This window comes from Phascolarctos cinereus, unplaced genomic scaffold (assembly GCF_003287225.1).
Source record: "Phascolarctos cinereus isolate Bilbo 61053 unplaced genomic scaffold, phaCin_HiC Scaffold_4;HRSCAF=312, whole genome shotgun sequence".
Classification (NCBI taxonomy): domain Eukaryota; kingdom Metazoa; phylum Chordata; class Mammalia; order Diprotodontia; family Phascolarctidae; genus Phascolarctos; species Phascolarctos cinereus.
This window is the reverse complement of record NW_027555847.1, coordinates 423,897,880-423,915,011: the sequence shown is the minus strand read 5'-3', so window position 1 is coordinate 423,915,011 and position 17,132 is coordinate 423,897,880. Positions and strand designations below refer to the sequence as shown.

Below are 17,132 nucleotides of genomic sequence, written 5' to 3'. Positions count from 1 at the left end.
TTGATCTAATGAGCTCTTGTTTCTGGTCTTATCGCCAGAGACATTCCCTCTGAGTTGTAAGTATGAGGAGGTCCATGCTCCTTAGCATGACTAAATGAGTCTTCTCTGCTCAGTGAAGCTTCTTACGTACTCTATAAATGCTTACCATTCTGGGAAGTCTTTATATGAGGGAGAATAGGCCTTACCATCACACTAATTTTTTTTTTCACATTTCCACTTTAAGTTTTGATGCCTATTTTTTTTTTTCTTTATAAACAGAGATTACTCTTACTTTGTGAGAGGTCTCTTGTAAAGACAAACTAATAATAGAGTGACCTCATTGCAAAGTTCTTATAATATTTCACATACATAGCACATTCCAACAAATCTATTAAAAAATAACAAATCTATTTTCTCTTCCTCCTACCCTCGGTCCCACAACAATGCATAAGGGGGGACAGCAAATTCCTTACAATATATATGCATAATCAAGCAAAACAAATGCTCCCATTGTCTGTATACAAAAATATAGACATCTCATTCCTTACCCTAAATCCATCACTTCTGTGTAATGGATAACATGTTTTATTCTCAGTTCTCTGGAATCATGAATGATTATTGTATTGACTATAATTCTTATAGCTTTCAAAATTATTTTTATAATATTTTTGCTGTAGATATTTTTTCTACTGATTTTGCTCATTTTATTCTTCATCAGTTTACAAAAGTACTCAAAACTATTCATTTTTACAATATTGACATTATGATATATATGTCTATTTTTATTTCTGCTTACTTTGCTCTTCAACTTCATATGTCATACTTACCACACTCCGTTTATCAACTTTGTCTATCAACTTCAACATCAGTTCTAAGTCTTTAAAATGTCTTTTTTTACAGCACTGTAGTACTTCATCATATCAATATAATAAGATTTATTCAACCTCCTCAATGTTTGAGAATCATTTTAGTTTACTTTTTTTGCCACCACAGAAAGAGCTGTCAAATACTTTTGTACCAAAAGGACCTTTTCCTCTTTCTTTTCTCTTTTTTGCCTTATAAGTATTAGACAGCTGGGTCAAAGGACATGCAGAATTAAGTACATTTTGGTGTGTAATTCCAAATTTCCTTTGAGAGTGGTTGTGCACATTCACAGGACCACCAATACTGCATTATATGCCTGTTTCTTACAGCCACACCAGCATTTGTCATTTTGCTTTTTTGTCATCTTTACCACCCTTATTGAAATCTTATTCTAGCTCTAGTTCTTTTTTGTGTGTCTGATTGTTTTTAAACCAGAGAATTAGTGAGGACTAATGTATACTCAAAGAATTAATGACAGAGCTAGTAACAGATAACTAATAAAATTGAAAATAGAAAAAACTTGAATTTTCTTAATTTTCCCTAGTTGACTTTTGTTTTAATTTGAAATAGATTAAAACATTTCTTTTATTTAACTTAGATTATTAAATGCACTTTTAAATCTATCACATTTTTTAATGAAAATTCAAAGCTCTTAAGTTTTATAATGTTTGCGAGTTTTGTGCTTCCAGTGCCTAGGATGGTGCCTTAAAGTGGGTCTTTAATAAATGTATATAAAATTGAACTAAACTGAACTTAACTAAAATGAACCCAAGTCTCATGGGAATTACTTCCTATTTTATCAGTGTGTCAGCTATTTACTATATATAACTCTTTAGATATTTGGCTATGAAAATTGCATGTACCAAACTAGCTTGCAAGGTTTCGTTAAATAAGCTCATTAAACTTTTGAGAGTAAGGTTCTTTTGAAAAGGCTGACTGCCTTCATTTTTAATTTCAACTTTGTTTCAGGTAATTCAGATCATCAGTGCTGCAGACCGAGATCTTTCACCTGCTGGGCAACAATTCTCCTTTAGATTATCACCTGAGGCTGCCATCAAACCCAATTTTACAGTCCGTGACTACAGAAGTAAGTTTAACCACCTAAATGTGACCTTTTCTCACATAGCTCCATAAAGTAACAGATTTTAGTTCATTTCATAAAACTGTTAAAGTTTATAAAATGTAAAAAATTTACTTTTGCTGGGATAGGAAAAAAGTGCTAAAGCTTAATACAAATTAGTCAACAAATTATTACCCAACTCTAGAGAAAGAGTTCGGCATAATCCTATGATGAATCAATTGGTTCAATCACCTTTTTGGAAGGTGAGAGAATACTAGTGCCTTGGACATAGTTACATTCTATATGCGTGCAATGAAAGGCAGTAGTACAATGGAGAGAAAAACCAGACCAGGAGTCAGGAAGGCCTGGCCTCCAGGCTAACACATACTGCCTGTGTGATTCTGGAGAAATCAATTAACCCTCTCAGTGTGCCATGCAGTTCTGTGACACTACATATGCATAATATGATGGAGTTTTCTTTAACCTGGAAGCTCTGGATTTTTACTGTGATGTTACTGGAAGTTTTCATTTTGGGGTTTCTTTTAGGAGGTAAATAGTGGATTTTTTAAATTTCCATTTTCCCCACTGGTTCTAAGAGATCTGCAGTTTTCTTTTAAGATTTTTTGAAATGTGATATCTAGATTTTATTTGGTGATGAATTCAAGTAGTCCAATGATTCTTATTTTTGCCTTGATCTGTTTTCTAAATCAGTGGTTTTTGTTTTGAGATACCTTACATTGTTTTCTATTTTTCAGTCTTGATTTTGTTTTTAATATTTCTTATTGTCTCATGGAGTCATTGACTTCTATTTGGTCCATTCTAATTTTCAGGGAGTTTGTTGCTTGGACAAGGCTTTGTATCTCTTGTGCCAATCTGTTAATTATCTTTCTAGTTATTTCTTCCATGGTTCTTATTTATTTTACAGTTTTTCTTTTCATTTAGCTCTATCATTTCATTTATTAAAACAAAACAAAACAAAACAAAACCTCTTTTAAAAAATAAAATAGTCTCTTGCTTCATCTCGTCCAAGAATCTTAATTGGATTTTTTTCCTCAAGCTTTTTTCTTTTTAGGCTTTGCTTGAAGATGTTTTGAAGTTATTCTCTCCTTCTATATTTGTGTCTTGAGTTTCCCTGATGCAATAATAGCTTTTTTTTTTTTTGGTGAGGCAATTGGGGTTAAGTGACTTACCCAGAGTCACACAGTTAGTGAGTATTATGTGTCTGAGGTCAGATTTGAACTCAGGTCCTCCTGACTCCAGGGCCGGTGCTCTATCCACTGTGCCACCTAGCTGCCCCCTCCATAAGAGCTTTTAATTAGTGGCATTCTTTTGTTTGTTTGCTCATTCTTCCAGCTGATTTCCTTACTTTGAATTTGATATTAGATTCAGCTCTGACCTTCTTCTGACCTGATTCTGTCACTGCTTCCTTGGACAACTGAGTCTTAGAACATCTCAGAGAAATCTCAGGCTAGGGACTTGCAAGCTTTCAGAGCTCCCAAAGTAGTCTGACCCAGGGCAAAGTCTGATTGTGCTCCTGGTCTGAGCTCTGGCTGTTCTTGATCTTGGTTTGGCTCTGAACCACACTAGATTGCTATTTGACTTAGCCACTGTCAGCTAGTTCAAAGGGTTTACCAGTTCTGAGTCACAGAACTGACAGTGTCCCTTTGGTCTGGGATTCCTATCCTGATTATTTCTCTTCAGGATTCAGAATGGAGTACAAGTTGGAACTGAGACTTTGTTTGGCTTCTGGGATCAATCACAGTGCTTCAGTTTGCTTCTGAACTTGTTCATCTCAGCCTAGAAAGTGTAGCCCCTATCTACTCTGGAACACTACCATTGGGCATAGGTCACCTTCCACAGTGCACACTGGATCTGTGACTTATAACTGAGTAGTGAATGACAAACCTACTTTATTGTACTTGTTCCTGTATCCTATGTTGACCTCGATGGAACTTCCATTGCTCTAGTCCACAGACTCTCCCAGATTCCTGAACTCTCCACCTACTGCTGCTCTTGATCAGATTCTCTGAAAGAAGCCCACAGACCTCTCTGTGGCTGACTCCCTATACTGACCTGGGCTGGAAGAATGACTCACTGTGACATTTTCATGTATTTTCTCATGAAGATTTGGTTGGTACATTTTCTAGATCTGAGTGGGAAAGTTTTGAAGGGGAGCTCCCTGTACTACTCCCTGCTACTCCACCATCTTGGTTCTGCTCTAAGTTACTGGATTTTAATAGTGGTCTTCAAATGATAAGTTTTTTTTTCAAAAAACTTGGAAAGACTTTGTTTTACAATTAAAGATTAGCTTTATTTAGAAAAGTAAAGGTACAAAAATGTTTCTTCATAACATAATATTAAAATAATCTTCATTTTAAGTTATTGTGACTCGTTTTTCATGTGTTCTAAACAAACTCTAACAGCATTTTCTTTCATACAGATATATTGCTTATAATTAGTGTAAGTAATAATGGACTATTTCTCATCCATTGACCTTTGTAGCAGAATAATAAGAGAGATCAGTACTGGAGAAATTACGGTGATAATAATTATTCCCCAGGTCACAGTGATCTTCCTCTACTATGAGCTACTTTCTTGAGGAATTATTATCCATAGACCCATTAGCACTGACCCCACTCTGATCTGTGGTGTTAATTATTACTTTATGTATATGCAAGTTTTATTTTCTCAAGTCTACTACTAACATTTTTAGGGTAAAAACTATGTCTTACGCTTATTTTTATCCTTTACAGACCTTAGTGTTGTACCTTGCACATAGTAGGTGATTTATCATCTTTATTAATAAAACATATTCTATCTGTGTATGCTTATGTGCAAATGCATGTCCATATACACATAAACATATAAACACATACATGTTGTATATATGTGCACGTGCAGATAAATACGTGGGTGTATAAAAATTTGTCAACAGCTAGAGAATTAGTACACTCAGTTGCTTGGCTAAGACACGTCTAAAGAAAAAGGCATAAGCAATTCTGCTCAATGTTGTCATTTATCTCATGGAAAAGTTTTGTAATATGTAAATTTATTGAAGACCTATTGCTCCTTGTGTCAATGTTAATGTTATGCATAGATGTGGTAATAGAGTCTCAGGTGTCTTATTATAACACTAGAGTTATTAAAACCACCAGAGTCAAACAGTAGCATGTAAAAGCCAAAGTTATTCTGACACATGTAGCAATGTGCAGAAAATTGAGACAATTGTTCAGAAAATAAATGCCTTGGCCTGAATTTCCCAGATGATTAAGTTAAAATATTCTACTGAATTAAATTACAGAAATAATTTTGATAGCTTTTTATTTCTGCATATATAGAAACTAATTTAAAGAAAGACAATATTGTATCATGGAAAAAGTGCTGCCTTGGAGGACCTGGATTCTAGACATACTTCCTCCAAATTAATTTTGTGTCTTATCTTGTATGAGTCATTTCCTTTGTCAAGGCCTCAGTTTGTTCATCAGAGAAATGAGGAAATGAAGGGATTGGAAAGGAGGTCTTTAAGAGCCCTTTCTACTCTACTTTTCTTTAGTTATATATTTTACATTAAATGATGATGATGATGATTTTTATGCATATTTAGAATCATTAGAGCATTCAGGAAGCCAGTTACTTTACCCCTTTCCTTTCCAAATATCCATACCTTACTGATGTACAAGAATGAAAGTATCTATTTAGATGGGAAAAAATAATGACACCTGATCCCTACCGGGAAAAGTTGGAGTAGTGTTATTTTGGGGACTGTGGATCACATCAAGTATCAGTCTTAAGTGCTCAATCTATTCTTGTTATATTTTTAATCATCAGTTTACAGTAAGAATGCCTTCATGGAGATTAACACTTTGTTTTTAACCTGTTTTTCAGTGGGATGAAAAATGCTCAACAAAAATGTTATTCTCCTGTTGAGATGTTGACAAGAAAAGTCAAAAAGAAATAGCTCGCTATAATCCATTTCTTACTTAATAAATAAAAAACATGTTTTCCTTCTATTTTCCTTTCTCTTCTGAAATTTAAACTGTCATGCCAAAAGGGATTAATAGATAAAAATAGAGGGATTTTTTTTTCCTGCAAGATTCCTTAGATTGCATATGATTTGAATTTGACAGCATTGGTTAAGGATAGAACAAGGTTCCTAGGAAGCTTCAAAAATTAAAATTAAAATAAAAATCCACTGGCTTAAAAACAAGTTGTTCTTGATTAACTCTTGTGTCACAAATGTCATGTTTTGTAGACAACACAGCTGGAATTGAAACTAGAAGAAATGGATACAGCCGCAGGCAACAAGAGTTTTATTTTCTCCCTGTTGTGATCGAAGACAGCAGTTACCCTGTCCAGAGCAGCACAAACACAATGACTATTCGAGTTTGTAGATGTGATTCTGATGGTAGCATCCTGTCTTGCAATGTGGAGGCAATTTTTCTACCTGTAGGACTCAGCACTGGTGCTTTGATTGCAATCTTACTTTGTATAGTTATTCTCTTAGGTAGGTTAATTTCACACTTTTTCTAATATTTTTGTCTCTGTCCCCATATCATTCCATTTCTCTCTCCTCCACTGCCTCTTCCTTTATCCACCTTGGCCACTTCAACCTATAAGTTACTTTAACTTTATGTTAGCATTATAGAAAAAAACTATTTGGAGCTGCTGTTTTCCTAGTGTGCATTAAATGACAGTGAAATCTATTACTTCCGTCAGGACACAGACACATAAAAAAGCATGAAGCTGAAATGTTAAACCTGTCCAACAGTAAATACTATCATTATTGAAGTTTCTAATGAGCAACTATCTTCTCTTTTTTGTTTGCTGTATTTATTTATTTGTTTGTTTATTTTTGAGATAGATTGTGTAATAGAAAGAACTCTGGGCTAGGAGTCAGAATATCTGCATTCAGGTCCCAAACTCTGATATTTATTATCTGTGAGAACTTGGGCAAGATAGTAGGTGTCACAGTGGATAGAGCATGGGGCCTAGAGTCAGGGAGACCTGAGTTCAAATCTAGGCTCAGGCACACACCAGCTGGTACTCTGGGCCTCTGTGCAGCATTTAGCCTCAATTTTTTCAACTGTAGAATAAGAAGAATAACAGCACCTACCTCACAGGGTTGTGGTGAGGATCAAATAAGATTATATTCATAAAAAATGCTCAGCATAGTTCCTGACACATAGCAGACACTTAATAAATATTTGTTCTTTTCCCCTTTCCCCAACCTAAAATGAAAGGATTAGACTAGATACCCATTGAGATTTCTTCCAGCTCTAAATCTAAATCTATTATAATAAAATAAATACAGGTCCCTTTTAGTGGTCTGGAGCAGAATGGCTTTGTTTATCCTATCAAGGAAAGTGCTTAGGGGAAGCTAAGTGGCACAGTGGATAAAGCACAGGCCCTGGGGTCAAGAGGACCTGAGTTCAAATACAGCCTCAGACCAAACACTTGACACTTACTAGCTGTGTGACCCTGGGCAAGTCACTTAACCCCAATTGCCTAAAAATAAAAAAAATGCAATGAAAGTGCTTATATAATCACACACACACAATGTATCTTGAGTTCAGGTTCTAGTTATACTTTTTTGGATGGATTCATGATCTTATCAGTGTGGATATACTCTCTCCACTGATACAGATTGTAGTTCCTCCATGGCACCATAGCTAGGGAAATTAATATCTATTACTGTTCATAAATCTTCCATTGGAATCTACTCAATATTCTGTAGGTCTTGTCACTAAATGCTGTTAAAATAAGAAATACCTAACCATATGCTTCTTCTAGAAAACTTCTTATATCCTAATTCACAGGGAAAGTAAAAGGAAAGAAAAGACCAGAGTTAAGCTCTTTCCCAATCATTTGATCATTTTGATCTGCCAGCCATCAGTAATTGCTCAGACATTTCCCATCTCTCTCCACCACAGAAGAAGCCAACCAAGTCAACAAGTATTTATAAAGAGCCTACTGAGTGTCAGGCACTGCCCTAAGCTCAGGAACAAAGCAATACAAAAAATTTAGAAGAGGAAAGAGATTAGAATAAGTACTTTCTATTATGGCTTCTAGACAATGAATGGTAGTTGGTTTCAGAAGTTTTTGTCCTTACTGCTGCTACAACGTTCATAGGACTTCTTTTCACTTGTTAATCCACCACCTGATTCAGAAAGTCTCTCTCTATGGTTAAGTTCAACTCCTAGAGGACCGCAACCTGATTTCTAACAATATACAAAATTCTTCAGTAGAACAAATTGCGATCCTACGGTGAAAGCAATATTCAGTCCCCCTCCAAATTTAACTTACAACATCTCTCTTCATTTCAATTTAAAGAAAATCTTTTAAAATATCTTGGTTTCCTTCCTACAAGCAAGTAGGTTGAGGGATCTCTGTGCCTTGTCATGAAGAATGATTGGCATTTTAGCTTTGATGACATGTGTGTAAATCTGATCTGTCCCTTTCCGTCTAACTTCAGCAAAACTGTATGATTGCTTTGTACTTGTGCTGCTAGAACACAGCCATCGTCATTGCTCAGGCAAATCCCCAAAGTGCTTAGAAATAAATTCACACTGAACAGAAGAAGACCTGCTTTTTTTTTTTTGTTTTTGTTCTTATTTCCCTCCCTGAATTTGGTCTGTTCCCTTCATTTGGGGGCCATGTTTTAAACTCTTTCTCTCTCTCTCTCTCTCTCTCTCTCTCTCTCTCTCTCTCTCTCTCTCTCTCTCTTACTCTTTCTCCCCATATATGTGTGTGTGTGTGTGATTTTTGGTAGAAAATATCTTGTCTGGCACATATATTCCTACCTTATTCAAGGAAGCATTTTTTTAAAACAAGAAACAGGGCTAAAAATTAGAAAGGGTGATAACTAACTAATTGGGGAATAGAGTGTGTTCCCTGAAGCCCCAGTTTTATAACATTATTATAGCTTTACCACTCTTAACACTAGGTGGGGCTCTGCTCCAAATTTTCAAATAGCTGGGGATGCAAACCATAGGAATTTCCTGTCAATATGGCAGAACACACAGTTTGAACCAAACCTTTCAATATCAAGGTGAATGCAGTTCCTGAGCTTGGGGGCAGGGGTGATCAGGGTGTGATTAGTCAGGGGACTATTTATAAATTGATTCCTTGGTATATGGATGAAATTTCAGAATGCAGGGATAGGTGAAAGACATCAAACCTTTTAAGGGTGGTAGACTTTTATGTGAACTATTTGCATTTGAAAGAGTCACACTCAGACAATATTGACAGAGTCAATGGATTTGCCTTTTGGGCCTAGAGAGACTGAAATTTTTAAACTTTGAAGGTCATCAAGAAAAGAGCCAGATAGGGAGGAAGAATTTACCTCCTATAATTCACCACTTCCTTATGCCTGTCAAACAGTACAATAAGTGGGAAGTAGGGAGGCAGTGTTCTTTCCTTCTTGCTACTCCTCTAGCAATGGTTTTTGATGCAGAAGAACATGGCACAGTACAGTGGAATGGGAGCCAGCTACTTGGTTTAAAATAGCTAATCCAGCACTTAGAGTAGGGATTCTTCTTTGGAGACGGAAGGCTCTAGAATCCTGATGGTGCATGGATTTGGGTTTTGAATCTTTCTGAAGTAAACAATTGAATCTTAGGCCAGTATTTCAGCTGAGCTCCCAATGGTTTGGAATACAACAAAGCATTGGAGTGAAGATGCCTAAATCAGCTTGAATCTGTGGTTTTACTTTGTGAGAGGAATTTAATCTATGAATGCAAGATGGAAAAGTAGCCCAAAAAGATGACTAGCCAACGTACAAAGTACTCTGGGAAACTGTACTCCTAATACTATAGCTTATAAGCCCCCACCAATACTTTTGTCTTTGATAGTCAGCCCCAGAAAACAGTTAGCTTGAAGCTAAGGCATTTGCTGAAATGTACAAATAATATCCTCCCTAGACTTGAGACTCACTATCCCATAAGTGCTTCTGTTACCATTTGGACCCTCCTGTCCCACTAGTGTCTCTTCATACTCATATCATATCAATTTGTATCATAGAGCTGGGAGGAACCTCAGAGGACTGAGTGACTTGACAAAGATCGTATTGGTATTAGTAGCAAAGTTTGAACCCAAATCCTGAAACTACAGAGTTAGTCCCTTTTCTACTGGATACGGTCTTCCTAAACCTGTTCCTCTGATGGTCCAATGTCTCTGTGCCAAATTCCCCCATTAGCTTGTCCTTTAGCAGGGCATGTGACACTGACACTTGACTGTAGTCTTGACATCTTCAGCTCTGAGTTCAGATGAAATTCTAGCCTAAATTACTACTGTGGGATCTCAGTAGTAGAACTGGGACCCACGCCCTGGTGACAGTAGGGGTCTCAGCTAGGAATTTCCTTCTCTCCTCCCCTTCTCCCTTTTACTCTTTCTACATGCTGCAAGGGAACAGAAGAACAATATGAGGAACCAGGTACATCCTCCATAGGTGACTTTCTACTTGACTGTCCATTAAAAAAATTTTTTAAAAAAATTTTGAAATTTAGTCTCTTTACACCAAAGAGCAAATCCCTTGTCTCCTTCAATCCTCAGCTTGACTCTTTCTGTGCAAATAAGCCATTCAGAGTCTCACTGTGTCCTTTCATAGGGTGTTCTGGAACCAGCTAGAACTGAATTAGGAGAACTGATTGTTAAACTTTCAGTGTGAGCCATTGCAGTGCAAATCACAAATCCTACAAATCAGAGCTTGAATTATTGTTTTGCTTACTATCTAAACTTAAGAAAATGATAAAAATGTTAATGAAGATTAATATTAAAGTGTATCATATGTGTGTGTGTGTGTGTGTGTGTGTGTGTGTGTGTGTGTATTCTAGAGAGTGGATTGTTAAAACTTTAATAGCACACCTCTGATTAATTGAGCCTAAGATCTTTTTATTTCATAAAATAGACCTGGGGACTCAGATGATCTTCATTCCTTCATTCTCTCTCAACCCAAACCCCCACCTTCCCCACCTCACCCCTAAGCAATTGGCTCAAATTACTCCCTTCCAAAGTGTGGACGTATTTAATGTTGCCCTGTCTGCTGGAAAACTATGGTACTCTTAGGAACATTATTGTGTTCCTGGGTGAAAATTATCTGAGTATTCTAAACTAAAATGCTCACTATTCTAGCTCTACAGTTTTAGGTGTATAGCTGAATTAATAATCAAGTACCTATTTCATTTTAAAAATTCATCACAAAAACTTTACTGGAATCTTAAACTAGAACATTTCATAATTCTGATAAATACTGTTCGTACTAGGTACCTGCAAGTTAGAGGCATCAATGCAAGGTATTCAGAGAAAATGAGGACTAAATATTTGAATAAGAAAATAGTCGACTGGCTAGTTACAGAGACTTTACTTTGTAGGATAATAATAGTGAGTCTTTTAAAAAAACTGGGTTTCATTTAGCTTTCACCTGAAGGATTGTATTGACATTTCAGGCAAGAGCTGAACTTTCTTGTCAGTTTCAAAATGCAATTTTTGTCTCGTTTCAGCCATTGTTGTGTTGTATGTCGCCCTGCGAAGGCAGAAGAAAAAAGACACCCTGATGACCTCTAAAGAAGACATCAGAGACAATGTTATCCATTATGATGATGAAGGAGGTGGAGAAGAGGACACTCAGGCTTTCGATATTGGTGCCCTGAGAAATCCAAAAGTGATTGAAGATAACAAAATACGCAGGGATATAAAACCAGACACTCTCTGTTTACCTCGTCAGAGACCACCGGTGGAAGATAACACTGACATAAGAGATTTCATTAATCAAAGGCTACAGGAAAATGATGTGGATCCCACGGCACCCCCTTATGATTCATTGGCAACATATGCCTATGAAGGCGATGGATCTGTAGCAGAGTCCCTCAGCTCCATAGACTCCCGCACTACAGAAGCAGACCAGGATTATGACTACCTGGCTGACTGGGGACCACGCTTTAAAGTCTTGGCAGACATGTTTGGAGAGGAAGAAAGTTATAACTCTGACAAAGTCACCTAGGCGGCGGGGTTAACATTGAACCAAGAGGAAAAATTTAAAAGAAACTACAAATGGGGGTGGGTGGGTGGGGAACAGAAACAGCACCCAAACTTTATAGGACAAGATTACTTTGTTTACTTGGTTTCCAGCAAGTTACTATATTTATCATGCTGTCAATTTGGGTTGATTCTGCAAACAGAAGATAAATCCTATAATATGTCCTCTTCCCCCCTTTTTCCTTTTTTGTTTTGTTTTGTTTTGTACTTTGGAAGCACTGAGATGAGCTCAGGCCTATTCGCTACAATTAAATGACATGACAACCTAGAAAGAAGACGGCTTTCTGGCATCAAGGTGGAAGAGTGGTAGATTTTTTTCTTAATTCCACTAAAGTGCCTATTGAAACTCTTATCTTTTAAAGTGGTATACAGTGCCCTCTATTGAGAAGGTGATACAGGATTCAGAGATAAAGAGGACATAGAACAAAGACACTGACCATGTCAAGGAGCAATAGTGACATGCTGACTTCTGATTACTTTGGGAATAAAAAAAGAAGAATTTCTTGAATCCATCTATTTATAATTCAAAGGTTTTTTTTCTTTAAAAAAATTGTATGCCAAAATATCACATTTGTTCTCCTCACATTTGAAATAAATTGAAATAAACATGCTAGTATGAAATTCAATATGTAAAAGTTCCCAATTTTTAGAGAAATATTTGATTTTAACATTAGTTAATATTAAGGTATTCATTAAAATGTTACCCCTTTTTCCAAAACAAAAAACAACAACAAAAGAAATAGTTTTCTTGCAGGCCTTAGGCTATCTACTTCTTTTTAGATCAAAACTGACCAAAATAAACAAATAAGCAAATGAATTATCAATACTGGATTTTGATAAGGTTGATTTCTTTTAATGTTGGGAAAGCAACAAATAATTCCTTATCAGCTTTATCCAAGATAAAATTCTGGGGGCCTCCTTCTGTGGGGCTATTTCAAAAAAAAATCAGTTAATTTAGTTATATATTAGCCTAAAGATGGGAAAATGGAATACCTGACCTCCTTCCAACCCTAGAATCCAATCAAGGTCCCAATTTTTGTGAATAATGAATACCTCAAGTGGTTGCATGTATTTGAATTCATACTATTTGAACTTATAAGTATGTAAAAGATGGCCATTGGTTCCACCCAAATAGAAATATACAGTATGAATTTAAATAATGTGTTCACTTTAGGAGATTCATTAGTTACACTAATGAGTACCTAGGTGAAATGGATCTCTAGGACAAGCAAAAATAGGAAACTTTCATAATTCCATTTCAACTTATGCTGATATTAGCTATTATGTCCATTTCCCCTTACTTTTAAGTGAATGCTGATACTCCATAAGTACTAATACTTATGCATATTTGTTTTTTGTACTTTTACCCTCAGTGCCTAGAACAGTCTCTGGCATGAAGTAGGTATTTAATAGTTACAATTAATCTCCTCCATGGGCAGTGGGGTTGTGCAATGGATAGAGCACAGTGGGCTTGGAATTAGAAAGACTCATTTTCCTGAGTTAAAATCTGACCTCAGACACTTACTGTGTGACCCTGGGCAAGTCATTTAACCTTGTTTGTCTCGGTTTCCTCATCTGTAAAATGAGCTGGAGAAGGACATGGAAAACCACTCTAGTCCCTTTGCCAAGAAAACCCTAGACAGGGTCATGAAAAGTAAAACACAACTGAACAACAAAAATAACCTCATCTACATGGTCAGGAGAAAGGGGACAAACAGACCGAAGACTGGTTTGGACTTTAAGTGTGAAGATTAGCATTTTATATACTCAGAGTAGTGATTAAAATACTTGTGACTAATGAAGATCATGCTAAATGAGAATGTGGCTCATGTCTGTGTGTAAGGCCTCTGAATACTTGGAATGTTAAGCAGTTTTTTAGGTAGAGTGAGCAAGAGAGACTACTGAAGAAAATATCACAACTGTTAAGAAAAAATTACATCCTGTTGTGATGAAAACAGATTATAGGTTAATAATTCATGAGACTTTTTAGCCATATCTTTTCACCAAGGAATTAATTATATCAACAAGATAATGTTCAAATATGAATGTTAGCATTAAAATACCACATAAGGAAATAACTCAAATTTGTCACTAATTACCATTGTTGTGTGGTTGTATAACAAAGGAAATAAAACAAAGGTAGAGTTCTATCTTTTAAAGCAAATTCTCAAAGGAAATTATTTACATGTTTCCAACCTAAATAAGTGCCTAAAATTGAGCAGTAAACACATAATTATTTGTCAAATGATGGTTTTAAATTTCCAAGTGAAGAGCCTTTGTCGAAAGAATCCCATCATTGGGGCACTTGCTACTACGGGTAGAATAATGCGATTGGGTTTAGTGGTTTGAGATATTTGCTATTGATAATTCTTCCTACCGGGTATGCAGGGTGCATGTGTGTGCATGTGTGTGCCCATGTATATACACATATGTGAGTATACATGTATGTATGTATGTATGTATGTATGTATGTATACTCATATGGGTTCAGGAAGAAAGGGTGGAAGATGGCTCCATTGAGGATTTGAAATAAAGGATGAATAAGAGTCAAGAAAATTTACATTGGTGTCCACAAAATATTGAAGCATAAAAGAAGGGCTGCAATGTGTGGAGCAGATCCACTGCGGAGGACTTATGGGAGGATGTTTCTATCTTCAAAATATCTTTTAAATGTGTTTCTTTTTTGTTCTCATTCCTACAGCCCTTACACTGGTGTAGGCACTAATCATTTCACACTTGGGCTATTATAATATCTTTACGGTTAGTTTCCTTACTTTGTGTCTCTCTCCATTATAGTCCTTCCTCCACACAGCTGCCAAAGTGACCTTCCTAAAGTGCAGCTCTAACCATGTTCCTGATTTACTCCAGAATTATATATGAAATCCTCTATGTACTTTTTAAAGCACTTGACACCTTGGCTTCTTCCTACATTTCTAGGCTTCATACTCTTCCATATACTCTATAATCTTGCTACTTTGGGCTTCTGGTTGCTCCTTTCACTCAACAGCCCATCTCCTGCGTATATATTCCTTTTCATTATTTGTCCCCCGTCACCTCATTCCTGAAAGATTCACCCTTCTCACCCCTATTTTCTGACTCCCCTGGTTTTCTTTAAGACTCAGCTCAAATCCTACCTTTAGTAAGGTGCCTTTCCCATTCTCCCTCTTCTGATTCCGAGTGCCTTTCCTCTGGGACCATTTCCCATTTACAGTGTATCTATATCTATATATCTATATATCTATATCTATATCTATATCTATATCTATATCTATATCTATATCTATATCTATATCTGTATCTGTATCTGTATCTGTATCTGTATCTGTATCTGTATCTGTATCTATATCTATATCTATACCTATATCTATATCTATGTCTATATCTATATAGATCTCTCTCTCTCTCTCTCTCTCTCTCTCTCTCTCTCTCTCTATATATATATATATATATATATATATATACACACACATCTGGTATGCACATAATTGTTTGTATGTTGTCTCCCCCCCATAAATGTTAGCTCCTTCTGGCAGTGACTATGTAATTTTTGTTTGTTTGTTTCTTTTAGTTTGTTTTATTTTCTTTGTGTTCTCTGTGGCCCATAGAAAGAGCTTAATAATTACTTGTCATAATCAATTGATTAAGTAAGCAGGCATATATCACATAGGATAAGAAGGTCTTATACTTTCAAATCATAAAATGTAAAGAGTGGTTAAATAGAAGTTAGGTAGAAGTGGTTAGATATATATACATATATATATATTTTTTTTCTGATCTATGAAAGAAATAATTAATCTATGCTCTCTAAAGTCACTCACATCTTTGTTATTCTGTGATGCTATGAAGGGTCCGAAACAGAGTTTATGGCAAAAATGGTCAGGTATGTTTTTCTTTTAAAGTTTTTCTTTGCTTTCATTATTAATTAATTAAATATTATTAATATTCATTTAATTTTTTCTATTAAGCATTTATTTTCTCTCTCTTCCAAATCCCTATCCCCAAACTGAGGTGAGGAAGGAGGAGAAAATACCAAATATACATAGTCAAGCAAAATGAATCCTCACATTGTTCTATGCCTTATTTTGCATTTTGAGTCTGTCTCATTTCTCAGGAAGTAGTTAGCATGCTCCATTATTGGTCCTCTGGGATTGTGGTTGGTCATTACATTTTTTACAGTTATTAAGTCTTTCCCATGCATAGCTGTGGAATTTGAATCAGAGCTACTGAATCCACGAGTCACTGGATCCTTCTTCACTACATGCAGGCCTAGTTTAAGAAGTACTATGTACAAAGCAAGTATGTTTCATCTATACTATATTCCTAGTATCTCTGACCTCATGATCTTGCTATTTATTTTTCATATTCTAAAGCAGGGAATATGTAAATATCAAATACTGTAGGAAATTGACCCAGTTGTAATCTATCAGAAAACTTTCATTTTTATCTTTTATTAGAACTACTCCATTGACAGGTATTGTGACAAATGGTAAGGGGGCAATGGTATAGAGGAACAGCCTTATTCAATGAAAATACTATTAGATTTGGAGTTAGAGGAAATGGCGTCATCTCCTAGCTATTTAATACCTGTGTGACTTTTCTGAAATTACTAAAACTTTCTGTGCCTCAGTTTCTTTGCCTGTAAAATGATAGGCTTTTGTTAGATGACTCCCAAAGTCTCTCATAGCTCTAAATTTATGAATTCTGTGATTTTGTAAAGTAATTTGGGAAACAATTATTTTATTCAAAGTTTAACAAGTGAATAAAGATGGCAATCTTGTAGAATGTATTTAATTGGGCCTCAAATATGTTTATTTGCTCCTGAACCAGAATTACATGATTGATAACCTATATCTGAATGAAAATGGGAAAAAAAATATACCTGAAGTTATGTTCTACACGGTATACAGACATATATTTGAAATATATATTTTCACACAAGGTCTATATTAATGAACTTTCTGCCACCCTTGAACAAGTTCCCTAACCTTCTCAAGTCTTTTATTTTCAGTCCACATCAATTAGCCATTGTCACAGTGGTATCTTGGACCTCATCATTAATTGAAATGTTTCATACTCCAGGTCCTTAAAAATCCCAATTCTAATCACAATCTTTAAATCTTGCATGCTTTTCATCTTCATTGTGATTATGTTTATATGAATTCACCCTAATTATTCTGCTGGTAGATTAGCTTTCCTC

General features: G+C 35.7%; 1 protein-coding gene across 2 annotated transcripts in view; it reads left to right on the top strand.

The window, feature by feature from the left end:
* The window catches only part of CDH12 (cadherin 12), a 1,313,162-nt gene extending 1,301,213 nt beyond the window's left edge, over window positions 1–11,949 (top strand). For both annotated transcript variants that reach the window (XM_021000534.1, XM_021000535.2), the window contains 3 exons: window positions 1,813–1,930; window positions 6,156–6,407; window positions 11,401–11,949. In XM_021000534.1, coding sequence (XP_020856193.1) covers window positions 1,813–1,930; window positions 6,156–6,407; window positions 11,401–11,900 — 870 coding nt within the window. In that variant the 3' untranslated portion in view covers window positions 11,901–11,949. The remainder of the gene's footprint in view (window positions 1–1,812; window positions 1,931–6,155; window positions 6,408–11,400) is intronic.
* The last annotated feature ends 5,183 nt before the right edge of the window (window positions 11,950–17,132 follow it).